Consider the following 26,861-nt stretch of genomic DNA (forward strand, 5'->3'; position numbering starts at 1 on the left):
TCACAGCCAGTGTCTCAAGGGTGTCCAGGCTGGGTACCATCTGTCCATCACAGGACACACAGACACACACACTCACACACCCTGGACAGGACACCAGTCCATTACAGGACACGCACACATATTATATTTCGCGAGGTATAATATGGGGGGAAAAAAAACATTTATATTTATCAACCCACTAGTATTACTGGGTGGATGTCACGTTCCCCAAAGTTCAGTGCCTCTCTCTAATAAAGTAGAAACGCGACATTAAACTCCATTCGAAACGGGAGAAATCACCAGGACACGATACACCTTGCTCCGGACGATGGGAGAAGACCTGTACCTTCACGAGTCCGGGTTGTGAAAACTTCTTCTGGCAGTTCAAAACGTTTCGAAGGGACTACAGCTCTACCCTGTGTTCCATTTCTAAATTGTATTATTAGACAGTCATAAGTATCTGTACTGATCACAGAGTCCCCCTCTCACTGCCAGGACAGGAGCCCAGTGCAGCACGAATAATAATAATAATTAATAAGTCTGGACTCTCCACTCAGAGCTCTTCCCAGGTCAGGGGGATCCCCTCCAGCCCCCCCAGTGTGCAGCCCCCACCTGGATGATGCTCCAGTCCGCTCAGCACACAGCAGCTCTCATTGGGGAGGAGAGCAGAGGGATGGAGCCAGTTCAGAGAGGGGGGTGATTAGGAGGCCATGATGAGTAAAGACCAGGGGGGGAATCAGGCCAGGACACTGGGGTAACACCCCTTCTCTTCTCCAGAGACACCCCGGGATTGTAAATGAGCACAGAGAGTCAGGATGGATTGGATTGACGTCTCATCCAAAGGACGGCGCATGTGTCCCCCGTCACTATACTGGGGCATCAGGACCCACACAGACCGCAGGGTGAGAGCGCCCCCTGCTGGCCCCACTAACACCTCTCCCAGCAGCAACCTTAGTTTTTCCCAGGAGTCTCCCCTCCAGGTACTGACCAGGCTCACACCTGCTGGGCTCCAGTGGGGAGGGGGGTGCCAGCTGGGAGCTGCAGGGTGAGATGGCTGCTGGGCAAACAATGGCTAAAGAGCTTCCTAGGACACCCTGGACTTCGTGGTCGACTTCCTTCTCTTCAGACGGAGGTGGCTAGAAATCTGTCTCGTTTCAAGGAATATTGGACACGATGCTCCCCCTGCTTTATCCCCGCCAACTGGTGGCACGCCGACGACGAGGGCTCTCGGCCTCAATCCGTCAACCACAAACTCTCCGGGATGAAAGAGAAGGACAGACTCTGTTCGTTCGTTTCAGTGGGGGAGGGAAAAAACCAAAAGCTAAACAGATTTTTTTAAAAAAATTTTTATTGATGCTTATCAAAAGAACAAAAATTACAATACAGATTAATGTCAAGGGGTTTATTTAGTGACCCCCCCCCCATCTTACGATCATCACAGGACCTTAAAATAATACTTAATGATACAAGGTCATGCAGACGATCTGAGGACTCAGGTGGAGATAATGTGAAAGTTTTCCACAGTCAAGTCTGGGGTCCCTTAGCTTTAGTCCAGACTGGGGTCTGGGGTCCCTCAGCTTCAGTCCACACTGGGGTCCGGGGTCCCTCAGCTTCAGTCCAGTCCAGTCTGGGACCCCTCAGCTTCTGTCCAGTACAGAATGGGTCCCCTCAGCTTCAGTCCAGTCTGGGGCCCCTCAGCTTCAGTCCAGTCCAGTCTGGTGTCCCTCAGCTCCAGTCCAGTCCAGTCTGGGGCCCCTCAGCTCCAGTCCAGTCCAGTCTGGGGCCCCTCAGCTCCAGTCCAGTCTGGTGTCCCTCAGCTCCAGTGCAGTCCAGACTGGGGTCCCTCAGCTTCGGTCCAGCACAGACTGGGGTCCCTCAGCTTCGTCCAGTCCAGTCTGGGGCCCCTCAGCTCCGGTCCAGTCCAGTCTGGGGTCCCTCAGCTTCAGTCCAGCACAGTCTGGGGTCCCTCAGCTTCAGTCCAGCACAGAATGGGGTCCCTCAGCTTCGGTCCAGTCCAGTCTGGGGCCCCTCAGCTCCGGTCCAGTCCAGTCTGGGGTCCCTCAGCTTCAGTCCAGCACAGTCTGGGGTCCCTCAGCTTCAGTCCAGCACAGAATGGGGTCCCTCAGCTTCGGTCCAGCACAGTCTGGGGTCCCTCAGCTTCGGTCCAGCACAGACTGGGGTCCCTCAGCTTCGGTCCAGACTGGTGTCCGTCAGCTCCAGTCCAGTCCAGTCTGGTGTCCCTCAGCTTCGGTTCAGCACAGTCTGGTGTCTCTCAGCTCCGGTCCAGTCCAGCCTGGTGTCCCTAGGCTCCAGTCCAATCGTCTGGTGTCCCTCAGCTCTGGTCCAGTCCAGTCCAGTCCAGTCCAGTCCAGATCTTAGCAGGCACAGAACCAGGAAAGGAACCTGGAAAGAATATTGTTATTGCAGGTGTGAGGGACACAGACACAGACGTCACCATGACATCAAACAGCAAGAGGAGACTCTTCCTTGAATCACAGACACGACCGGGCGGCGCCCCCCTGTCTGCTCACCTGCACCTCCTCTTCTTCTTCTTGTCCTTCCCGGCAGCCTGCTCCTCCTCTCCCTCACTCTTCCTCTCCTGACCTACAGTCTCCACCGCCTCCATCGGCTCGTCCTGATCATCTGTCTCCACCGACACGCAGCTCAGGGAGTTTAAAAAGACGCACCAGTGCTTCTGAAGCAGAGACAGGAGAGTCACGTTAAGAGTCGGACTGGACACTCCAGGACATGAACACTGCACTGAGAGAGAGAGGGGTTCATACAGACACACTGACTGGACACTCCAGGACATGAACACTGCACTGAGCGAGAGAGAGAGAGAGAGAGAGAGAGGGGTTCACACAGACACACTGACTGGACACTCCAGTACATGAACACTGCACTGAGAGAGAGAGGGGTTCATACAGACACACTGACTGGACACTCCAGTACATGAACACTGCACTGAGAGAGAGGGGTTCATACAGATACACTGACTGGACACTCCAGTACATGAACACTGCACTGAGAGAGAGAGGGGTTCATACAGACACACTGACTGGACACTGACTGGACACTGGACAAGAGTAAAGAGAGGATCAGAGCATTACCCACCTTCTTTTTCTTCTGTCTCACAGGAGGTGGTGATTGGACCTCCTCCAGCTGGAGTCCGAGGAGGGAGAGAGGGGGCAGGAGAGGGACAGCACAGGGAGAGAAAGAGGGAGACAGGTGAGTCAAGTGTCCCAAGAGCACAGAGACTCTGCTGAGATCACACTCGCGGTGAGTGAGCCTGGGTGTAGCCCACTAATACTGACCCACTGGACACCACAGGACAGAGAGGAGGAGGAGTAGAGAGAGACACTGACTGGACACCACAGGACAGAGAGGAGGAGGAGAGAGACACACTGCCTGGACACCACAGGACAGAGAGGAGGAGGAGAGAGACATACTGACTGGACACCACAGGACAGAGAGGAGGAGGAGAGAGACACACTCACTGGACACCACAGGACAGAGAGGAGGAAGAGAGAGACACTGACAGACAGGGCTGAAAGAGAGAGAGACACTGAGACCCAGGGACAGACAAGACGGCGAAACTCCACCACAGACAGGACAGGAGGCAGGGTGGGACCAGCACTGACCTCCTTCCTCTCTCCTGCCGGAGGAGCCGTCTCCACCTCCTCTTCCTCCTGCAAGTCAAGAGACAGGCTGAGAGAGAGACGGGCTGGTGGGACATCGGCGAACAGAGCTGAAGGCAGAGAGCCGGGGAGACAGGCCCAGCTGGGACAACGCAGGACAGACAGCGTGACAGACAGAAAGGAAGGAGAGAGAGAGACAAAGATGAAGGCACAGAAAGACAGCGGGCAAAGAGAAAGATTGAGATTGAGGGACAAACAAACCGAGAGAGAGAGAGGAAGGAGAGAGAGAGAGACAGAGATCGAGGGACAGACAGACTGACAGACGGGGCTGAAAGAGAGAGACAGAGAGGCAGGGACAGACAGACAGCAGGGTGAGAGAGAGACAGAGATCGAGGGACAATAATATGGTTTCGAAATTTATTCTGAAAATATACAATCATTCATTCCTGAAAAATATCGAGATCAAATTATACATTATGTACAATATTGTAATCAACATATGGCTAATCATCAAAAATAAAAAAAAACTGTACTGGGGGACACAGCTGGCTTTGCTGTTCTGGACAGAACACACTGAGGTCCAGTTTCCACCTCCTGCAGGATCAAACAGCACCTCCACTGGCTCTCCAGTGAACAGAGGGACAGACAGAGAGGCTTCAGGCTGCAGGGTGACAGTGTCTCTGTGAGCTAAAAGACAATCAGGACAGAGGATGATATAAGAACACACTCTGTCAAGAATATAGAGCCCTCTAGTGACCCTACTGTAGACCTGCTTACCACCCACAGTGACGATCACAGTGCTGATACTGCTTCCCTTAAGGTCCCTCACTGTGTAGTTGCCCTGATCAGCTGGAGTGAGGGAGCGGAGTGTCAGAGAGCTGTTCTGCACTGACACTCACTGTTCGTACCTGGGGCCAGGGAGCCCTGCGCTGCTCAGTAAGACTATACGAGATTGGACAGATCCTGCAGGATCAAACAGCACCTCCACTGGACCAGCAGTGTGGAGGGAGAGAGACAGAGAGGCACCAGGCTGCAGGCTATGGACTTCTGAGTGAGCTGAAAAGGGACAGGTAGAAACATGTTGAATATTTAGTTTTACAACAATACCTTGAGTTTGGACTGCGATCAGCTTCATTTTGAATTCAGCTGTGAAAATGCAATTTCAAAAATGCACGCCCCAGTCATGTTAGGTTCAAGTTACAGTTGCATCACAACTCAATACATTTGCAATTCACTTCAAATGTTGTTTTTGTTTGATCCAGTCTGTCCTCACCTAAAGGAGATACTTACTTTTAACACCTTTTATTTCTTCTGGGAGGTTAACTGGCTTCTGAGATAATTGTTCCTGGTGTTTGTGTTGTGTATGCCTTACAATGGAGGGGTGAGAAATAATGGACTTATTACATTATAATGAATAATAATTGCTTACACTTATATAGTGCTTTTCTGGACACTCCACTCAAAGCGCTTTGCAGGACATCGGGACTCCCCTCCACCACCACCAATGTGCAGCATCCACCTGGATGATGCGACGGCAGCCATAGTGCACCAGTAACGCTCCCCACACACCAGCTATCAGTGGGGAGGAGAGCAGAGTAATGAAGCCAATTCATAAATGGGGGTTATTAGGAGGCCATGATTGGTAAGGGTCAATGGGAAATTTGGCCAGGACACTGGGGTAAAACCCCTACTCTTTTCGAGAAACACCCTGGGATTTTTAATGACCACAGAGAGTCAGGACCTCGGTTTTACGTCTCATCCGAAGGACGGCGCCAGTTTACAGTCCAGTGTCCCCATCACTAGACTGGGGCATTAGGACCCACACAGACCGCAGGGTGAGCACCCCCTGCTGGCCCCATTAACACCTCTTCCAGCAGCCACCTTAGTTATTACTGTCGAGAAGGAAAGAATATTAGGAACATGAAAAGGCTGAATGTCTTAAATGCATTTTTTATACTGAAACAGAGAGGCACACACACGTCATTACAAATGCACACCCGCACAGAGACGTCCTCAAGCGCCTTGTTCACAATTATGGGCTCCAACAGGAACAAAAAACGCCAGCCTGACAACTCGAGCATTCAAACCAAGAACCCAACACGTACTCACGTTGGCAGCCTGTGCAGAAAAGCATAAAGAACCACAAGCCTTCTCTTTTGGGAGGAAAAGCACACAGTCCCTCTCTCACACTCCTGATTTCCTTAAATAGCTCATTCTTCATCTCTGGCTCCTACATACAGTATAGCAGCGCTCAGTCTGCTTTGAATAAGCCATAAATCCAAGATTTGTTTTATCTGTTCCTCTTGTCTAGGCCTAGAGCTGCTTTTCATAAAAGAGCTGTTTGCATAAATAGCTAGGGTTACAGCTGAAGACACCAGCTTCATCCCCCAGTGTGTTATACGTCGGGAGCAAGAGAAGAGGGCCAGGCCGTGCCTTTTCATAGATTTTTCTTCTGAAAAGTCGGGTTCTCGGAGGCAGATTTAGCCCCTGATGCAGTGTAGAGAGATAGACACGCCCGCGCGCACAGTTAGAGCTGCACCCTCACACAGAGTCAGACCCGCACAGACACGTCCTCTTGTTTAAACAAATACACAAACCTGACGGCGCTCACAATGATCCAGACACACACACACACACACGTGACATCAGCAGTCACTCTCGCACACTGGACCCCAGCTCAGTCCTCACCTCCAGCTCCTGCGAACCGCTTCGAACAAACTGTATTAAGAAAATTAGGTTGCATTCCGGTAGCAGGCCATCCTGGGCACCAGTGTGAGTTACACACTCATTTGATAAAGCCCTTCCGCATCGTCGGGCATGCGTCACAGTTCTGGACCTGGGGTGTGGGTGCTGTCTGTGTGGAGTTTGCATGTTCTCTCCCTTGTCTGTGGGGGTTTCCTCCAGGTGCTCCAGTTTCCACCCACAGTCCAGGGACAGGCTGCCACTTTCACTGGGCAGTGCACCGTCGCCGTGGCAGCATGGTGGGTCGGATCTGATTTCAGTCTTTATTTCCTTTTTTAGAGATCCTGTAACCAGGACCTGTTCACTGCCACGACGGAGAGGGAAGCACGTCATCACTGGACATCCTCTTACCTCCTGTGGCAAAGGGCAGCTGATGAAGCTTTGTGCTCGCCAGATCATGGCAATCGCCTCTCCACCCTGATCCTGGCTCAGCACAGGGCACCTGGGTTCACTCCCTTCAGACTAAAGAGACTCAGTTTCTTCAATCTGTCAGTGTGGGACGCCTACACCAGCTTCGAACGCCTGTACACAATACCACGGACCGCCTGCCAGACCAAATTCTGGGCTTACGGCAAACCACCCATTACATACACCGGTGTCTTCCCCGGGCCAGAGGAATTCAGGAACTCACGTTTACTCCGTCATCTCAGGCGATTCTCGTCCTGGTCTGTCGGCACAGCCCAATTGCAAATGATCGGCTCCGCGTACAGAAGGAACGTGCGTTTGGTACAAGAGTGCACGAAGGCACCGGAAATACATTGGGAACAAATGTCCGCTCAAGACCTCTGTGAAGTACAGGAGCGTGCAAAACGAGGCTGTTGCCGCCCGGTCTCGAACCGGGGACCTCTCGCGTGTTAGGCGAACGAGATAGCCGCTACACTACGGAAACCTGCAGGGACCGCTGCTGGTGTCTCGCTTGCGTTTCGGGCTGAGAAAGGGACGCGTCACTTTAGGCAGGGTGCGCTGGAGAGAGGAACAAAGGGCGCGATAAAACAAAATACCAAAACCCGGGATCAAACCAGGGACCTTTAGATCTTTAGACACCCGCCCCTCCTCACACAGACCGTGGATAAGCCCCCGAGTTGGAGGGCTCTCTCTTCCTCCCAGGAGCTCTTGGACACGACGCACAGACAGGGCGCGGGGAGCCGCCGCCTGCAAACACGGCTCCAGGCAGGACTCCACTCCGCAGGAGCCGCAGAGCAGAGGAGATGGGGGCAGCTTAGCTCCTGTGCAGAGACCTGAGCTGTTGTTGCTGCGGACGCTGTCTTTTCTGCACTCGGGGTAGGAGTGAATGTTGAGTTGCCCTTAGAAATGAAGCAGAGCACTTCAACGGCACGGGTGTGTGCGTGCGCCCTGGTGATTCTGGGAGACAGATCGAACCTGGGCTAAAAGAGAGGGGGCTTAGCCCTCTTCCATTTGCTAGTTCAAAGTTGTACAACCCATTTGTATCTGCTAGGTGGCGCAGTCGTCGTGCACAAAGAACGCTTTGAAAAGCGTCAAAGGCAAGTCATTCCGAGTTGGTCGTTTGTGTTTTCCGTTCAGACGCGAAATGCTGAAATGATCTCTCGGCTCCTCGGTTGTCATCCCTGACATCCCAATCCCGCCACTCACTGTGTAAAGCAGTGTCGTATGGCCCTGACACCCACCCCTCCACTCAATGAATAAAGCAGTGTCATCAAGCCCCGACATCCCACCCCCGCCACTCTCTACGTAAAGAAGTGTCGTATGGCCCTGATATCCCACCCCCACCACTAACTGCGTAAAGTAGTATCTTCAGGCCCTGACATCCCAATCCCGCAACTCTCTGCGTAAAGAAGTGTCGTATGGACCTGACACCCACCCCTCCACTCTGTGCTTAAAGCAGTGACGTCAAGCCCTGACATTCCACCCCCTTCACTCCCTGCGTAAGGCACTGTCATATGGCCCTGACATCACACCCCCACCACTCTCTGCGTAAAGCAGTATCGTCAGGCCCTGACATCACACCCCTGCGACTGCCTGCGTAAAGCACTGTCGCATAGCCCTGACACCCACCCCTCCACTCTCTGTGTAAAATAGTGTCGTTTAGCCCTGACATCCCAACCCCGCCACTCTCTGTGTAAAGCAGTATCGTCGGGCCCTGACATCCCACCCCTGTCACTCTCTGCGTAAAGCAGTATCGTCAGGCCCTGACATCCCACCCCTGCCACTATCTGCGTAAAGCAATATCGTCAGGCCCTGACATCCCACCCCTCCGCACTCTGCATAAAGCAGTCTCATCTGGCCCTGAAAATCCACCCCCACCACTTTCTGCATAAAGCACTGTCGTATGGCCCTGACATCCAAGCCCTGTCACTCTCTGCGTAAATAAGTGTCGTATGGCCCTGATACCCACCCCTCCACACTCTGTGTTAAGCAGGGCTGTCAGGCTCTGACATCCCAACCCTGCCACTCTCAGAATAAATAAGTGTCGTATAGCCCTGACACCCACCCCTCCACTCTCTGCATTAAGCAGTCTCGTCAGGCCCTGACATCCAACCCCCGCCACTCTCTGCGTAAAGCAGTATGGTCAGGCCCTGACATACCACCCCCTACACTCTCTGCGTAAAGCACTGTCGTATGGCCCTGACATCCCAGCCTCGCCGCTCACTGCGTTAAGCACTGTCGTATGGCCCTGACACCCACCCCTCCACTCTCTGCATAAAGCAGTGTTGTTAAGCCCTGACATCCCACACCCTCCACTATCTGCGTTAAGCACTTTCGTATGGCCCTGACATCCCACCCCCGTTACTCTCTGCGTAAAGCAGTATGGTCAGGCCCTGACATTCCAGCCTCGCCGCTCACTGCATTAAGCACTGTCGTATGGACCTGACACCCACCCAATCCACTCTCTGCGTAAAGAAGTGTCATATGGCCCTGATACCAACCCCTCCACTCTCTGCGTTAAGCAGTGCTGTCAGGCTCTGACATCCCACCCCTGCCACTCTCTGCGTTAACCCCTGTCGTATGGCCCTGACACCCACCCTTCCACTCAGCATAAAGAAGTCTCATCAGGCCCTGACATCCCACCCCCGCCACTCAATGCGTAAAGCACTGTCGTATGGCCCTGACATCCCACCCCAGCCACTCTCTGCATAATGCAGTCTCGTGAGGCCCTGACATCCCAACCCCGCCACTCTCTGTGTAAAGCAGTATCATCAGGCCCTGACATCCCACCCCTACCACTCTCTGCATAAACCATTGTCTTCATGCACTGACATCCCACCCCCGCCAATCTCTGAATAAATAAGTGTCGTATAGCCCTGACACCCACCCCTCCACTCTCTGCATTAAGCAGTCTCGTCAGGGCCTGACATCCCACCCCCGCCACTCTCTGCGTAAAGCACTGTCATATGGCCCTGACACTCACCCCTCCACTCTCTGCGTTAAGCACGGTCGTATGGCCCTGACATCCCAGCCTCGCCGCTCACTGCGTTAAGCACTGTTGTATGGCCCTGACACCCACCCGTCCACTCTCTGCATAAAGCAGTGTCGTCAAGCCCTGACATCCCACCCCCGCCACTATCTGCGTAAAGCAGTATCGTCAGGCCCTGACATCCCACCCCTCCATTCTCTGCATAAACCAGTGTCTTCATGCCCTGACATCCCACCCCCGCCACTCTCTGCGTTAAGCAGTGCTGTCAGGCCCTGACACCCACCCCTCCACTCTCTGCATAAACCAGTGTCTTCATGCACTGACATCCCACCCCCGCCAATCTCTGAATAAATAAGTGTCGTATAGCCCTGACACCCACCCCTCCACTCTCTGCATTAAGCAGTCTCGTCAGGGCCTGACATCCCACCCCCGCCACTCTCTGCGTAAAGCACTGTCATATGGCCCTGACACTCACCCCTCCACTCTCTGCGTTAAGCACGGTCGTATGGCCCTGACATCCCAGCCTCGCCGCTCACTGCGTTAAGCACTGTTGTATGGCCCTGACACCCACCCGTCCACTCTCTGCATAAAGCAGTGTCGTCAAGCCCTGACATCCCACCCCCGCCACTATCTGCGTAAAGCAGTATCGTCAGGCCCTGACATCCCACCCCTGCCACTCTCTGCGAAAAGAAGTGTCGTATGGCCCTGATACCCACCCCTCCACTCTCTGCGTTAAGCAGTGCTGTCAGGATCTGACATCCCAAACCCGCGACTCTCTCCGTAAAGAATTGTCGTATGGCCCTGACACCCACCCCTCCATTCTCTGCATAAACCAGTGTCTTCATGCCCTGACATCCCACCCCCGCCACTCTCTGCGTTAAGCAGTGCTGTCAGGCCCTGACACCCACCCCTCCACTCTCTGCATAAAGCAGTCTCATCAGGCCCTGACATCCCACCCCCGCCACCCTCTACGTAAAGAAATGTCGTATGGCCCTGATACCAACCCCTCCACTCTCTGCGTTAAGCAGTGCTGTCAGGCTCTGACATCCCACCCCTGCCACTCTCTGCGTTAACCCCTGTCGTATGGCCCTGACACCCACCCTTCCACTCAGCATAAAGAAGTCTCATCAGGCCCTGACATCCCACCCCCGCCACTCTCTGCGTAAAGCACTGTCGTATGGCCCTGACATCTAACCCCCGCCACTCTCTACGATAAGCAGTATCGTCAGGCCCTGACATCCCACCCCAGCCACTCTCTGCATAATGCAGTCTCGTGAGGCCCTGACATCCCAACCCCGCCACTCTCTGTGTAAAGCAGTATCATCAGGCCCTGACATCCCACCCCTGCCACTCTCTGCGTAAAGTAGTATGGTCAGGCTCTGACATCCCACCCACAACACTCTCTGCCTAAAGCACTGTCGTATGGCCCTGACACTCACCCCTCCACTCTCTGCATTAAGCAGTGCTGTCAGGCTCTGACATCCCAACCCCGCCACTCTCTGCGTAAGGAATTGTCGTATGGCTCTGACACCCACCCCTCCACTCTCTGCATAAAGCAGTGTCGTCAAGCCCTGACATCCCACCCCCCCCACTATCTGCGTAAAGAAATGTCGTATGGCCCTAACATCTAACCCCCGCCACTCTTTACGATAAGCAGTATCGTCAGGCCCTGACATCCCACCCCAGCCACTCTCTGCATAATGCAGTCTCGTGAGGCCCTGACATCCCAACCCCGCCACTCTCTGTGTAAAGCAGTATCATCAGGCCCTGACATCCCACCCCTGCCACTCTCTGCATAAACCAGTGTCTTCATGCACTGACATCCCACCCCCGCCAATCTCTGAATAAATAAGTGTCGTATAGCCCTGACACCCACCCCTCCACTCTCTGCATTAAGCAGTCTCGTCAGGGCCTGACATCCCACCCCCGCCACTCTCTGCGTAAAGCACTGTCATATGGCCCTGACACTCACCCCTCCACTCTCTGCGTTAAGCACGGTCGTATGGCCCTGACATCCCAGCCTCGCCGCTCACTGCGTTAAGCACTGTTGTATGGCCCTGACACCCACCCGTCCACTCTCTGCATAAAGCAGTGTCGTCAAGCCCTGACATCCCACCCCCGCCACTATCTGCGTAAAGCAGTATCGTCAGGCCCTGACATCCCACCCCTCCATTCTCTGCATAAACCAGTGTCTTCATGCCCTGACATCCCACCCCCGCCACTCTCTGCGTTAAGCAGTGCTGTCAGGCCCTGACACCCACCCCTCCACTCTCTGCATAAAGCAGTCTCATCAGGCCCTGACATCCCACCCCCGCCACCCTCTAAGTAAAGAAATGTCGTATGGCCCTGATACCAACCCCTCCACTCTCTGCGTTAAGCAGTGCTGTCAGGCTCTGACATCCCACCCCTGCCACTCTCTGCGTTAACCCCTGTCGTATGGCCCTGACACCCACCCTTCCACTCAGCATAAAGAAGTCTCATTAGGCCCTGACATCCCACCCCCGCCACTCTCTGCGTAAAGCACTGTCGTATGGCCCTGACATCCAACCCCTTCCACTCTCTGCGTATAGCAGTATCGTCAGGCCCTGACTTCCCACCCCTGCCACTCTGTGCATAAAGAAGTGTCTTATGGCTCTGACAATCACCCCTCCACTATCTGCATAAAGCAGTGTCTTATGGCCATGACACCCACCCCTCCACTCTCTGCGTTAAGCAGTGTTGTCAGGCTCTGACATCCCACCCCCGCCACTCTCTGCATAAAGCAGTGTCGTCAAGCCCTGATATCCCACCCCCACCACTCTCTGCATAAAGCAGTACGGTCAGGCCCTGACATCCCGCCCCCTCCACTCTGCGTAAAGCACTGTTGTATAGCCCTGACATCCCAGCCTCGCCACTCACTGCATTAAGCACTGTCATATGGCCCTGAGACCCACCCCTCCACTCTCTGCGTTAAGCAGTGTTGTCAGGCCCTGACATTGCACGCCTGCCACTCTCTACGTAAAGAAGTGTCGTATGGCCCTGACATCCCACCCCCGCTACTCTCTGCATAAATCAGTGTCAAGTAATAGGTTTATTCCATGCTGAAAAAAGAAGAAAGAGAACACAACGTTTCGGCCGTGGAGCCTTCTTCAGGTGTGAGAGAGACAGGGCAGTAGGCAAAGGTAAAGTAGCGGGAGAACAAAGGCTGGGAGAGAGGAGGAGTGAGAGGCGGGAGCAGGGGACAGAAAGAGAGGCCAATCAAGAGGTTTGAAGTCAGATTGGGTGCAGAGAGGTGTGAAATGAAACTTCCAATGAATGGAGAAAATTTAAAAGAACAGTAGTCTGTCGTTAAGGGAAGGGAGAATGTGTGATCCTAGCTGCAGAATAATTTTAGTTTCGGTGGTCTTTCTGATGTATGAGTTTCTGAAAACTGTCTTTGAGAACACATACAGAGATATTAGAGTGGTTGTGGCCGTCAGAGGTGAAATGAGAAACAATGGGCTTGGAGAGATCTTTAATCTTCACAGCCCTGACGTGTTCTCTGAAGCGGTCTTCGAGTCTCCTTCCTGTTTCTCCAATGTAGATGGCTGGGCATTTACTGCAAGAGATACAGTAAATAAGGTTGCTGGAGGTACAAGATGCTGTCTGGGTGATCCGGAAATTGTCCTGAGGGGCCTTGAATGATTGTGGTGGTGGCTGTGTACTTGCAGGTGATACAGCGAGCTCTGTTGCAAGGGAAAGTGCCTGGTGTGGATGGTTGTTGAGGGCGGTCAAGGGAGCTGTGAACAAGGAGGTTACGCAGATTAGGTGGTCGGCGATATGAGATGATAGGGCGATCAGAAAAGAGGGCCCCAATGGAGGGATCATCCTGTATGATGGAAAAGTTCTGGTTAATGGTCCTGGGGATAGGAAGTGTGTTAGGGTGGTAAGGAAGCACCAAAGGAATGCAGTTTTTACGGCGGGAGTTCCTGATCGGGTTGATGGTCCGGGGGGTGTTTTTGGCTCGGGCAAGGGCCTTGTCAATCACACTGCTGGGTATCCTCTGTTGATGAAAAATGAGTACATTTCGAGGGCTTGGTTCTCGAAGTCGATGTCGTCGCTGCATAATCGTCGTAACCTAAGGAATTGTGAAAAAGGAAGAGAGTTTTTAGTGTGGTTGGGGTGAAATTAGCTGTACAGGAGGTAGCTGTGTGAATCCGTGGGTTTGTAATAAACTGAAGCGGACAGTCGGGGGAAGTTGATAGACAAGTGGATGTCTAGAAACGGAAGAGTGGTGGAAGATATGTTAACCGTATATTTGAGGGACGGGTGGAAGTTGGTGAAATGGTGCAGGAAGAACTCAAGCTGATCGTTGGAGCATGTGGCGGCACCGACGCAGTCATCAATATATCGCTTGTAGAGGTCAGGGACATAGCCAGTGTAGGAAGCGAAGAAGCGTTCTTCTACCCAGCTGACAAAAATGTTGGCATAGCTGGGTCCCATTCTGGTGCCCATGGCAACTCCACTGACCTGTTGGTAAAAAAGATTATTGAAAGAGAATGCGTTCAGTGTGAGGACCAATTCTGCACGGCGTACCAGGGTGTGGGTGGGTGGATCAAGCACTGTGCGTTTGTCCAGCGTGTGCTTGAGGGCTGTAAGGCCGTCATTATGGGGAATGACGGTGTACAGAGATGTGATGTCCATGGTAAAAATGTAGCATTCGGTACCCTGAAATTGGAAATCATTAAAAAGTTGGAGCGCGTGGTTGGTGTCTTTGATGTATGAGGGAAGATCTTCAACCAGCGGTCTCATGAGGCTGTCGAGAAAGGCTGAGATGTAAGTAGTTGGACAGTTACATGCTGATACGATGGGGCGTCCAGGGGTGTCCGGTTTGTGGATTTTGGGGAGAAGGTAAAATTGAGATACCTGTGGATGTTCCATGATGAGCCTGTTCGCCTCCTGGGGGAGCTCGTTACTGCTGATAAAAAGGGAAATGGTGGATACCACTTCCTTTTGGTAGTCAGTGGTACGGTCCTGTTGGAGAGGGAGGTAGGCAGAAGTGTCAGTTAGTTGTCTAGAGGCTTCAAAGATATATAGATCCTTACGCCACACCACAACAGCACCTCCTTTGTCCGCTGGTTTGATGACAATATCATCCCTGTTGCGGAGAGACTGGAGCGCCTGATTTTCTCCTTGGGTGAGGTTAGACCTATGTTTACTGGGTATAGGGAGTGCCTTGGGAGCTTGATTAGTGCATTGGTTGATGAAATAATCAACTGGTGGAAAACGGCCAGAGGAGGGAGTCCAACAGCTCTGTTTGGGATTAATGTTGTTAATGACATCAATAACCGGGTTGTTATCAGCTGCCTGTGAAGAGAAATTGTCGGCAAAATGTGCTCTGAGACGGATCCTGCGGTAAAAGCGGTTGAGGTCGACATTGGTCTGGGTGATGTCCAGTTTCCTGGGAACTGGTACAAAACTGAGCCATTTGCTGAGGAGGGATCGCTCATCCTGTGAAAGGGAAAGGTCAGAAGGTATGGTGACAACAAGGTTAGGGTTGGTGAGGGTGTTCGGGGTGTTGATGGTTTTCTTCTGTAGAAGATGACTGAGTTTTTTGTCCTTCTCTGTAGTGAGAAACTGGTAGAGTTTAGAGTTGAGAGATCTAATGAGGTTAGTTATGAAGGGAAGATGATGTGGAGCTGTCAGCCGTAGAAATTCCTTAGCCTCTTTGATGTTGTTGTCGTAAAGGATAATCTGTTTTGTGAGGGAGAAAATGGTAGAGAGCATTAGTTTCCTAGAAAATTGTTTTAGAAGTCTCTGAGTGTTACTCTGGGTGGTATCAGAGTCAAAAGAAAAGGTATTAAATTTAAGGTGAAATCCTTTAGGGATAATATTATGTCGACGACATCTGTAATGGAATAGAAGGTGGTTAGAAAGCCTGGTCTTGGAACAGATAGCTGTAAAGAGACGGAATGCTGGTTTAGTGAGAGAAGCGGGCAAGTGGCCCAGGGAGGAAGAGAAGGTATGACGAAGAGATCTAGAAAAAGATTTGGAGGAAGGCATAGTGGGTCGCATATATTTTCGTTTTTCTCTTTTTTACATAACACGCTTTCGAGAAATAGACTGTCTTGTAATGAAAGCTGCATTAGAAAATGTGTATCTAAATTAAAATCGGGAATATGTCTTTTGCGTTATTCAGCTTTCTTAGCGCTTGGGTCTCGATACAGATATTGCAATGAAAGCAACAGGGGAGTAAGTTTTCCTTTTCTAAATCAAAGGTGATCTGCTCACAAGGAAGTATAAAAACTTCAGCGTTTACTTTTTGAAGACCGCAAATTGTCGAAACACTGTTGCTTCATAAGCTAATAAGTAACATTTCTGAGCACGCATTGTATTACTAATGCTATTATTAATTAAATAAAAGCTTAAATTCACGAAGTAGGGTGGGAGTGGCGAGGGCACAAGCCCTAGAACCCGAATCCGTTACAATAACAAAAGGACAGACAATGAAATATGGGCTATTTCGAAGTCGCAAATGTGAGAGATAAAGTCAAAATTCTGAGTTTTTAGGTCGCAATTCTATGATTCTAAGTCACAATTCTGAGATACCATAGTGCGTTTTTTTTACTCCCTGGCGGAAACGGGCTTCCATAGGTTCTCAGTGCTGCGAAGCAAAAGCAATCTCTGGAAAATCAGACAAATTATTATCAGATCATGTCAAAAGCTGATCAGTATTTCTTTACTGGGAAGCAAAGAAATGCTTGTATTACACATTTTAATATGACATGCAATTACACATGAAAAATAGTAAAATTATTTTCATTGCGGTACGTGTTGATAGAACAGCCCCCTCGATAAAAGAATGTGTGGACCGACATGTCGCATGTTCCGTACTCTGTCTGACAGCGAGTTTAACACACTTTCCTCTGAAATTAGAAACTAATTGAACAATAAATTAATCTGAGCAAATTTTACACGTGTGGGTGATTTAATTCTGTCGAAATTGCGTGGAACTCCTCCGCTGGGGTCAGATACACACGGGAAAGTGTTCAGGCGGCTTCACGGAGTCCCGCCTCAGACTGGAAGCAGGTTCTAATTAGACGCTGAGAACAATCCGGGTCTCTGTGTGTAATTGATTGTGTTGATTGAGCGGTAGTGTGACCAGGTGTGCGGTAGCAGGTCCTGCCAGTATAAAAACCTAGTCACCGCGTTCACACTTTATGCTTTCTTGCTTCAACACGGTTTTGTGGTTTACTTATTTTACTCCTGTAGCAATTAAGCGGGACGTTAATTTGGCGATGAGCTCGTTTCTCTTTGTGCTGTGCCTGTGCGCAGGGGCCGGGCTCCCTGCACTGATCTCCACCGGGCCTGCTGGCTGGGACTCTCGGGAATTGGCGCTCCAGGCCGACCTCCCGGCTCCTGAAGACGCAGCCCAGTTGGAGGACTTGAACCTGGCAGATGCGCCATCCGAAGACCTGTCTGCAAGCGAGAACGACTCGCAGTCCTTGGCTCCCGACTTTCGCCGCCTTCCCGTGTCCAGAGACGCGTACTCGCCCTACTTCGACAAGGAGAAGATGAAGCCGGCAGCCGCCCCTTACCCGCCTACATCAAGAGCGTCCTGTTTCCTCCCCAGCGAGGGCGGCAGCCGGCTCGCCCGGCCATCGGGGGCACCCGAGCAGTGCCTGTGTGGTGCGACTCCAGCAGGATGTACGTGAGGGTCAGTCGGCTCCTGTTCGGCTTCAGCTGTCGGCCATCGGAGGTGACCTTGGGCAACTGCAGCGTCAGCCGAACCACACGCAGTTACTTCTACTTCATCTACGGGCTTCACGAGTGCGGTACCGAGCGATCGGTAAGCGGGTCTTCATCTACAGGCAATGTATCGATGTGAACTGTAGGGCTAGTGTCGGGGTTGCCTTTCCTGGGAATACCCCTTCCTCTGTGACCTTGCAGGTTGTCCAGGGCCGCCTGGTGTACTCCAACACTCTCCGCTATGCCCCGCCCTCCTCCAGTGCACCTGTGCATCACTTCATTCCCTTCTCTGTGCCGGTCAAGTGCTCCTACAACAGGTAGGCAGGGCTCTGCTGCTGCTGAGAAGCCGCTGGGAAAGTGTCCAGAAGCCCCTCATCTCCTCTGTCCTGCAGGTTCCACTACTCCTACAAGGTTGGCTATGTCCCCACGTGGGCCAGGAGAAGGACCTTCTTCAAGGACCTGAAAAACAAGCACAGCTTTGTCCTGCTCACCACCAACTGTAAGCTCCTTGAGCGATAGCTCCTCCTGCCCGCAGGGGGTGCTGTGTGCAGGTGTAATGCTGCCTCTCTCTCTCTCCAGCCCACTGTGTCCGGCTCTCTCCTAAGGATGAGTACTTCCTGGGTCAGCCCATGTACTTCCAGGCCACTGCCTACTTTGCCACAGCGGAGCAGAGGCTGTACATCCACTCGTGTTGCGTAACCGAGAAACCGGACCAGCACTCGCAGCCCCGTTTCCCTGTGATCGATAACTTGGGGTACGGCCCCTTCTGGAAGGAGAGGTGGGCAGGAGCCCCGAGAGCCTGCAGGGGTTCATCCTTGTCCCCAGGTGCATGGTGGACAGCAAGGCAGATGGCTGCCTGTCCAGGTTTGTCCCCTCCAAGCAGAAGGATGTGCTCCGCTTCACAATTGATGCCTTCCTCTTCCAGAAGAAGCTGTCCAGGAAGGTACTGCTCTCAAAGGCTGCTCAGCCTTCTTGCTCTACTGATCCATTGTCTGCTTTTCCATCCATGATCTAGATGTGAACCAGACTGTGACAGCTGTAGTGCCTAGAGCTGCCAGCTTGCCTTCACTGATGGCAGAAGGTCCTTCTCTGTCCCTCTATTGGCCTTGATCCCTTAATGCTGTGACCTTCCCTCTTGCAGCATGAAGTGACTGAGCTGTACATGCACTGTCATGGCTGTGGCTCCTGCTAAAGCAACACCAGGGACCAAGTCCTGCACCTACAACAGGGAGGCGAAGAGGTACTTCTGCAAGGAGCCTGCTGAGGGTGCTCTGGGACATGCCAGGTGGAGGCCTCACCTGTCCTCCTCTCCTCCAGGTGGGAGGAGCTGTATGGTGACCATGAGGTCTGTGCCTGCTGTGAGTCCAGGTGTGCTGGCAGTCGGAATGAAGGTGGGTCTGGTTCTCTATCCCTTGTGGATGCATCTCTGCCCAGGAGACAACCATGCTTGGATAACTGAGGAATGATCCCGTGCTGGACAAAGGGACTGTTTAGATGAGTAGACTGTGGGTCTCTGGGTATAGCAGATCCCTCACTCCTGGGTGTTACTTGTCCACAGGTACCAGGAGCCTGGTGACCAGCAGTCGGGTGGCTGTGGCACCAGTAGAAGCTCCTCTGGATGTGGGAGCTGACTGGACTGAGGATGAGGAGGGAGACCCTCCGATCTCCAGTGAAGATGCTGAGAGCACCAGTGAGGATGTGGAGGGAGCAGAGGACTTTGGAGATGTTGGCCAGTGGACAGGTAGGGTCTGGCAGGAGGAGCTCCTGTAGGGGTGGGTGTCCTGCAGTGTAGCTGGATTGTTCTCCTTCTTCCTCCCCAGGTGCCTGAATGAAGGCTCCAGCCTGGCCCTTGTGCCTCTCCTGCCTCCAGTCGCCTTGTAATGGCAACATTTCAATAAAGCTGTGAAAGACCCTTCTGCCTGCCCTTGTTTCTTTATGGTTTACAGGTTTGAATGGGGTGGAGGAATTCAAGGGAAGTGAGACCCATTAATAAATTAAAGTACTGTATTTGTGGGGGTTCCACTTTCAAGAATGCTTCCTGTATTGCTGCCAATGAGGACTGAAAATGGCTGGAGTTATAAAGCATTGTACTGGGGGAAGATGGCCGCACTATTCCTTGGGCAGGTCATTGTGACTTATTTTTTTTTACTGTGGGAGAGACAGAGGTGTTCAATATACTGGAAATCCTCCTGTTTCCGAGAGGGGTAGTGGTTATGGAGTGAGTTGCTACTGTAGTGCCCAGTAAGAGTGAGATCTGATGTCCTATTCTGGGCTGCACAAACTGACTAAAATAAACACAAGGAAGGAATTGTCAACAGGGGCTTGGTGTAAAGTAGGCCTTCCTTCCTTAGCAGAGGAACAATACTGGTGTGTGAACATCAGTGAATAATGGTACAGTTAGAATCTCGGAGGTCTTATGTTATGGGTGTTGGTTTCACAGCAGTGGTAGTGGACAGTCATGAGAAGTATTAGGATTGAGACTGGAGATCCCAGCACTTGATGGGGAAGACAGGTGTTCACAACCACCTCTACCAGCAGCACAGATGGTGTAGATTGAGACTGAACGCTTACTACACAAAGCCTCTCCACTGTTTCAGTGTCCCGTGTCATGGATTTCAAGTGAATCCTAGTCTTCCTTTGTGACTACCTATAATTTGCACAAATCATGATGGCCCACTAAGGCTGTCAATTTTTAGCCCTACTGCAGTGCCCTATTAAAGTTTCAAGGATTTAGAATAAACTATTTTATATAATGGTTCCGAAGGTGGCTTCTCAAAGCACTTGACATAATTACAATTAGAATACACAGGATAAAACAATTCCAATAGATTGAGGAGAAAAGTAGAAGCAGAGGAGTAAAGAATAGAACCAGTTCAGTAAAGGCTCTTCTACAGAAGAAGGTGTTGAGTCTGAATTTGAAGGAGTTTAGGGAAGGTGACTCTGGTATCCTTGAGGAGAGAGTTCCAGAGCTTGGGGGCATAACAGCAGAAGGCCCTGTCACCCATACAGTGTAGACAGGCTTGGGGGACAGTTAGGAGACTAGAATTAGAAGAGCGAAGGTTATGATGTGGGGAGTAGGGTGATAATAGATCAAACTGCTACTGAGAAGCAACTGAAATGTGATGGCATGTTCTACAATTTATGCAAGACAGGTAATGTTAGGATTTTATGGAACAGTGGTAATGGCAGCACTTTTGAGGATCGTTGGTACAACGGCAGTGCTCAAGGATTCATTTCTAATATTGAGGACAATGGGTTATATACCCATCGTTCTTACCAAAGGATCAGAGACCTTTTGCTATATATAAAGACTCCTTTCCACCACTAATTTACACAGGTTTGGTTCATTTGGGCTTTATCAGTTAAACATTTAATATTGTATTTGTCAGTTTGTTGATGCCTATATATCACAGTAATCTGCACACACATCTTTGACTGAATATGGGCTGCCAAACCTCTCCACCAAACTTATGTATCACGGTAGGTACACAAGAAGTTTCTTTGTAATAACAGGGTTGGTGCCAGTAGTCAGATTGGGTCAATTGCAAGGTAAGAACAGCATCGCATTAACTGGAGATGATCCAGAGATTAGCATGCAGCTCTGTACGCCAGATTACTACCGATTTGCAACGCGCTCGTCTGCTGACTTTAGTCCCCTGCTCAATAATCACAATGTTCCCAATTGCAATGAGCCCAAGGAAACAGCTGCTGCTCTCTAGATGACACTACAGGACAGGACTAAGTACAATTCCTGCAATAGACTAAGCAGTTTAGTGCCAAACTAATGGAACACTGAATCCTATGGGACAGTTCCGAATGTAGTAACAGCTTAATACTGAAATAATATCGTAAACACCTTGTGATCTTAAGATTCTGTCGCTGTTAAAAAGTATTATAATAATAAGCTAAAATTGTACTGCAGCCACAACACAGTGGACCTGCAGCTCCTGTCCTGATCATACAGAAAGATGTCATCACTATGTAGTGTGCTCTCTGAAGGCACCAGTTCTGTAGGGCTTGGGCATTTACTGGGACAATTATTAATTGTAGCAGTAAATCACAAAATGATTCTTTTAATGGCTTTAGAATCCAACCATGCGATATAACTCAAACAATGCACACACACAGGTACTAATACACGAGGATACATTTCTTAATATATGGAATATGCATATAAACCTAACAGATCTTATCGAGAGGGTTATCAGAATACAAAGGGTATATATTCAGTCAGTTACCAAGAGTTACATATATCAAGAGGACATACGTTCAGTATATCATTCATTTAGACCATTTCGTAATTGAACTTGGTTACAACTTCTACATTAGATACTCAAAACAAGTACATAACTCTTAGGAATTAAATTGATATCAACTGTTTGGGATAACAATTGAATTCTCGAGCTGTAATGCATTGAAGTTGAATACTCATCCAATCTCTGGGGATTCAGATCTCCTGCGGGCACAAAGAAACAGTTGCAGGCTGTTGCTGTCCAATCCGCGCTCTCTGGCTCGGTGCCAGGCTGTGCTGTGCGGCTTGTGACGGTGCGCTGCTGATGCTCACTGACCAGCTAGTTAGTGTTGGCTTTAACTAGCAAAGTTTGCACACAGGAGAAAAGATGACTGTGAGTCCCAGCAAGTCAGGAAGTGGACCGGTTCGTTCCTGATGAAGAGCTAGTTCTGAATAGTGATTCAGCTGTCCACAGTTCCGACCTGTTCACGAGGCCTGCTCGGGTGGATCCTCTGGTTACTCTCTGGCAACCTCCACTCTAGACTCTTAGAACAAAGGAAAGTTCTGGCACTCGGACACACTGGCCGTTCCGTGGTTGTCCGGGCTGAGTCTCAGGATGGTCAGGAGGCGCGCTGCGAGAATGTCCTGCCCTTGGCAGCCTTTCTGCTCCTGGGCCGTCCCGCCCTGGAATTGTCTCACACTCCTGGAATTCTCTTCCAGGAGAAGACAGGAGTCTTGGAGCTCTGTGTTGCCTGTTTTTACCTGGAGGAACTTCAGCTCGTTCATTGGATGAAAGTTTCATGGGCATCAGAGACCCACGTGGGTTACTCGGCCCTACCAGTCCCTGATTGGTTGATCAAGGTGAGATATGAGTCACTTACTCCTGACACTTAGGAATGCAGTCCAGATGTCCATCTGGCACTCCCTAGACAGATAGGCCCCAATGGATGCCCACTGATCATGATAGCTAGGCTTAGCTAAATGCATCCCCATTTGGGAGCTGTCCCCTATCAAAAGAAAACATCTTTAAATCAGCCTGCCTGAATAGCTTGAAGAGAGAGATGGGGCCTCATTTGGGAAAGCACAGCAACACTTAATTCTGTCTTATTAATAAGCATTGCCGCTACAAATAGTAGGAAGAAAGATACAATGTTTTGAAAATGTAATATGTTTTAAAGGATTAAAGGGAAAATAAATACTTTATATAAACTAATTCAACTGAGCTCCTCTAAACAATATAGCCTGAAGAATTGCCAAAGCACAATGTATCAATTTTGGTGACACTGGGGTAAAAGGATCACAACATTGAAAACCACAAGGCTTATTTTCAACAGCAAAATTTGTGCTTGATAAAATTTGACAAAAAAAGGAATATTACACGCACGGAAACCAATATTTACCACTAGGGTAGAATGCAGCATAGAACAGTTGGATAGAAGGTTGATGTAACTCTATAGTGCATCACAGAGGTCAGTCTCTTCCCCCTCATTATGCAGGCTGACTTGTTCACAGTGAACTGTCCTCCAGCGATAGTCAGCTGTAATCACTGACGCAGACATGATGTTAATACTCTGACAGCATCTTGGCTGATTTGGTTAAAGTGTTTTCCTATTAAACAGGAGATTCTGCGTTCAAATCCCACCAGTGTCTTTCTTCCTGTCTTGTCTTACAAAATGTATCACTATGGATGATTACATGCAGCTTGATTTTGTTTAATGCAAGTTTTCATTCCCTTTCTGATGGCTCTCTCTACAGTAATTTTTAAAAGTACTAATCGGGATGGATTACTGTACATATCCTCAGTTAAGGGGAATATATAAGTAGTGACTATCCAAATTGCATTTTTGTGTGAAACGCATTTCAGAAAATCGAAAACCAATTTTCAAAACTCACAATAACAAGACAAAGGCAAAACATAAGTTCACTTGCACTTTATGCATATTTACCACAACCTTGCCTTCTGATCATAAAAAAGTCTTAATTTTAATATAGCAGTTTTAAATGGGACATTCAGAACATGGCATATGAGAATATATGGTTAACCAAGGATGAGCAAAGGATGATCGCACTTTCTGCTTATTGCTATGAACCTACCTCTGGTTATAAAAATGTCTCAAAATTCTGACACTGAGGTGTGAGACACAATGTAACAGGCTCTCATAATCCCGAAATACAAGAAATTTTACTGTAGCGTTTTATAAATTTGACCCTGTGAACATTGTATGTCCCTCCTTCCTCATTACCAAAACATCTCAATGTCCCGACACTATGTACATTTGTAATTACAACACTTCACTGTTTCATTTATGAGTTGTGACATTGTGAACATGGCATGTTAAAGTATATAGAAAATCTAGATCAGAACAGGCTAAATGCAATTCCTAGTGATTTATCATTTTCTTACTTTGTAAATTAAAAAAATATTTTTTCAGTGATTAGGACACTTCAGTATGACATAAAATATGCTTCAATGACAGAATAAATAATAATAATAAATAATCATGGAAAAAATACCCAAAGTGGACATTCATAGTTGTGATTATAGGAATGTTAGCTATCGGGTGGGTAGCTGCGTCAGCATGCGTAGGCTGCAAAGGAACAAGTAAAGGACTATTCCTGCTGAAAAGAGAAGAAAAGAATCACAATGTTTCGGCTGTGGAGCCTTCTTCAGGTGTGAGAAAGACAGGGCAGTAAGCAAAGATAATTTTCTTTTTATCTTTGCTGAATGCAGTTTATTAAGGAGACATTAAGGAGTTTTTACGGCTAACAGCTCCACATCAACTTCCTTTCATAACTAACCTCATCAGATCCCTCAACTCCCAACTCTTCCAGTTTCTCACTTCAGAGAAGGATAAAAAACTCAAAATTCTCTACAGAGAAAAACCATCAACATCCTTATCACCTCCACCAATCCTAACCTTGGTGTTACTACACCTCTGACCTTCCCCTTTCACCCCTTTGCATCCTCAGCTAACATATTTTAATAGTACAACAAAATTACAATAGATTGTACAGTATTTATGTTTAAAATTAAGGTAAATGTGTCAAAATATCGAAGTCCAAATGCACGGTGCTAATGTAACAAAGCTTGCAAGTTCTTAAACAAATCTGCATTGTATTTTTAAAATATTTCAGCAGAGGATGCAACGGGGGTATAAATGACGACTCGACTTTTTCTTGGGTGAATTTGGTTTCCTGGGGAGTTGCGATGTTGGGCATACAGTAATCGGACATTTCCCGGTGATTCAGACACGTGTTAAGCACTCGCATTTCCTGCAAATATTAAAATGGTTAAGGTTTCGCTTAGAAATCCAATCGACCTTTGCGAAGACAATGTTTACATCGCAAAAGAAACCCATCCCTGGGTGGACTCGAACCACCAACCTTTCAGTTAACAACCAAACGAGCCACACAGACGGAATGGTGGGTCCCGGTCTCACCTCACAACTTTCCGGTTAAAAAAATATATTTTTTTGCCAGCTGGCAATATTTCTTCTGCACTGATAATCAAGAATTGAATTTCATTTCTCGCAAGCTGTGTGAATTTCTTGAAATACAAGTTTTCCAGAAAGGAAATTAATACATGCATTTAACGAAATCAAGCCCTTTGTGATAGTCCGAAATGGTACGTTATGTACCACAAGATAGGAAAAAAAACATGACTGGGATTTTAAGCTACGTGACCTATGGTACCAGACCGGGGAAAAGTTAGTTGAAGTTCGAAAACGATTTTGGCACGCCTGTAGCGTTTACACGAAACCTCTTAGAATCGCGAGAATACTTGCTTTGTGTATAAAATACATTGTGAATGCTTTCTCAGCCTTTACTTTTTCGTTTATATGACATTTGTTTGACCAAGCACGAATATTCTTTTGTCCATATCTTCGCAACGGAAGCACAGAACGCCTTCAAACCAAATGCATTTAAAAGACCACGACATGTGGATATTTCCAGAGCCTCTACATCAAAGTATCAGTGAGCTAATTATCTTTTTTTAAACCTCCGGTTTTTCATCGATGCGTAATTACGCACTACTGGAACCCGGGGGACCGCTGTGTGCACAAGTTCACAACGCGAGAAATACTGTTCAATATGGCTTCATGCGAAAAACCCGTATATGACCATGGGCAACAGAATAGCGCAGTCTCCAATTAATCAGACTGTAAGCACGGGAATAAAGCTTTGTCTGAATTCTGAAACCCTTCCTTTACGTTCTGTTTTCATTCGGGTAAGAGTCAACTATATTCACAATACTACTGACAGCAGGAAGATTAAAATATTCTTTACTCAGCAGCTTATTAAAAACAGCTCCCATGATGTTCAAACTGATTTTTTACACAGAACACTGACACAGCTTTGCGTTCTGAATCTCTTTTTCTCGTGTGTTTATTTAATGCGGCACAATGTACTTGGATAGGGGTATTCTGTTCACAAACCAATAGCATTTAAACCACAGCACCCACAATGCTGCAAGTAAGTGTTTTACACACTAAGCAGAGAGCGTTGTCTTCCTCGTTAGTATAGTGGCAAATATCCCCACCTGTCACGCGGGAGACCAGGGTACATCAGGACATGCATTGAAGTGAAAGCAGGATGCGCTGCGACATCCACTGTGCAGATCCCGCCACACTAAGAGGTGAGTGGGTCTGTTCGATCACAGCGCTAGGCGAATCCCCAAACAGTGTGCGTGGCAACAAACGAAACGGGCCTGTTTCCGCCCGGTTTCGATCCGGGGAAATCGGGCCCAGTAGTGGCGGGATCTGTACAGTGCATGTCGCAGCGCTTCAATGTGCTTCCTGATGTCCTACCCCGAGAACAGAAAGGACAGCGTACACAGCAACAACAGCTCAGGTCTCTGCAATGGATCTAAGCTGCCCCCATCTCCTCTGCTCTGCGGCTCCTGCGGAGTGGAGTCCTGCCTGGAGCCGTGTTTGCAGGCGGCGGCTCCCCGCGCTCTGTCTGTGCGTCGTGTCCAAGAGCTCCTGGGAGGAAGAGAGAGCCCTCCCACTCGGGGGCTTTTCCACGGTCTGTGTGAGGAGGGGCGGGTGTGTCCAGTAGCTTATCGAGCGGAAGCCTGGGGCGGCGGAGAGCTGTGATCGTGCAGACCTTGAGGTGTCACCTCTTTGTCTGCTTTCCCGCCCCCCCTCCGCCCAAGCTCTGCTCCAAAGTA

The 26,861-nt window shown here is 49.6% G+C and overlaps 3 protein-coding genes and 1 long non-coding RNA gene across 5 annotated transcripts; 3 read left to right on the forward strand and 1 right to left on the reverse strand.

Moving 5' to 3' along the window:
• Nucleotides 1-5,555: 5,555 nt before the first annotated feature.
• Nucleotides 5,556-15,846, reverse strand: LOC148666731 (uncharacterized). Its single transcript, XM_088630977.1, has 2 exons — nt 14,638-15,846; nt 5,556-5,573 (listed from the first exon to the last, which is right to left on the reverse strand). Exons 1-2 carry the CDS (start codon nt 15,784-15,786, stop codon nt 5,556-5,558), a joined length of 1,167 nt encoding a protein of 388 aa, XP_088487103.1. The 5' UTR covers nt 15,787-15,846.
• A 1,237-nt stretch (nt 15,847-17,083) lies between these two features.
• On the forward strand, nt 17,084-17,979 carry LOC148666732 (zona pellucida sperm-binding protein 3-like). Its single transcript, XM_088630978.1, has 3 exons — nt 17,084-17,560; nt 17,662-17,777; nt 17,853-17,979. The coding sequence occupies exons 1-3, from the start codon at nt 17,417-17,419 to the stop codon at nt 17,977-17,979; spliced, it is 387 nt and encodes a 128-aa protein (XP_088487104.1). The 5' UTR covers nt 17,084-17,416.
• Nucleotides 17,980-18,045: 66 nt separating this feature from the next.
• Nucleotides 18,046-18,475, forward strand: LOC148666733 (zona pellucida sperm-binding protein 3-like). Its single transcript, XM_088630980.1, has 2 exons — nt 18,046-18,214; nt 18,286-18,475. The coding sequence occupies exons 1-2, from the start codon at nt 18,090-18,092 to the stop codon at nt 18,473-18,475; spliced, it is 315 nt and encodes a 104-aa protein (XP_088487106.1). The 5' UTR covers nt 18,046-18,089.
• A 300-nt stretch (nt 18,476-18,775) lies between these two features.
• LOC148666734 (uncharacterized) lies at nt 18,776-19,372 on the forward strand. Of its 2 annotated transcripts, XR_015937059.1 has the most exons (3): nt 18,776-18,851; nt 19,019-19,201; nt 19,281-19,372. It is a non-coding gene; the product is annotated as an uncharacterized LOC148666734 (long non-coding RNA). The 2 variants fall into 2 exon arrangements; XR_015937058.1 differs by lacking the exon at nt 18,776-18,851 and having other exon boundaries at nt 18,867-19,201.
• Nucleotides 19,373-26,861: the final 7,489 nt, after the last annotated feature.

This window comes from Lepisosteus platostomus, chromosome 5, assembly GCF_059453375.1.
Source record: "Lepisosteus platostomus isolate fLepPlt1 chromosome 5, fLepPlt1.hap1, whole genome shotgun sequence".
NCBI classification, from domain to species: Eukaryota; Metazoa; Chordata; class Actinopteri; order Semionotiformes; family Lepisosteidae; genus Lepisosteus; species Lepisosteus platostomus.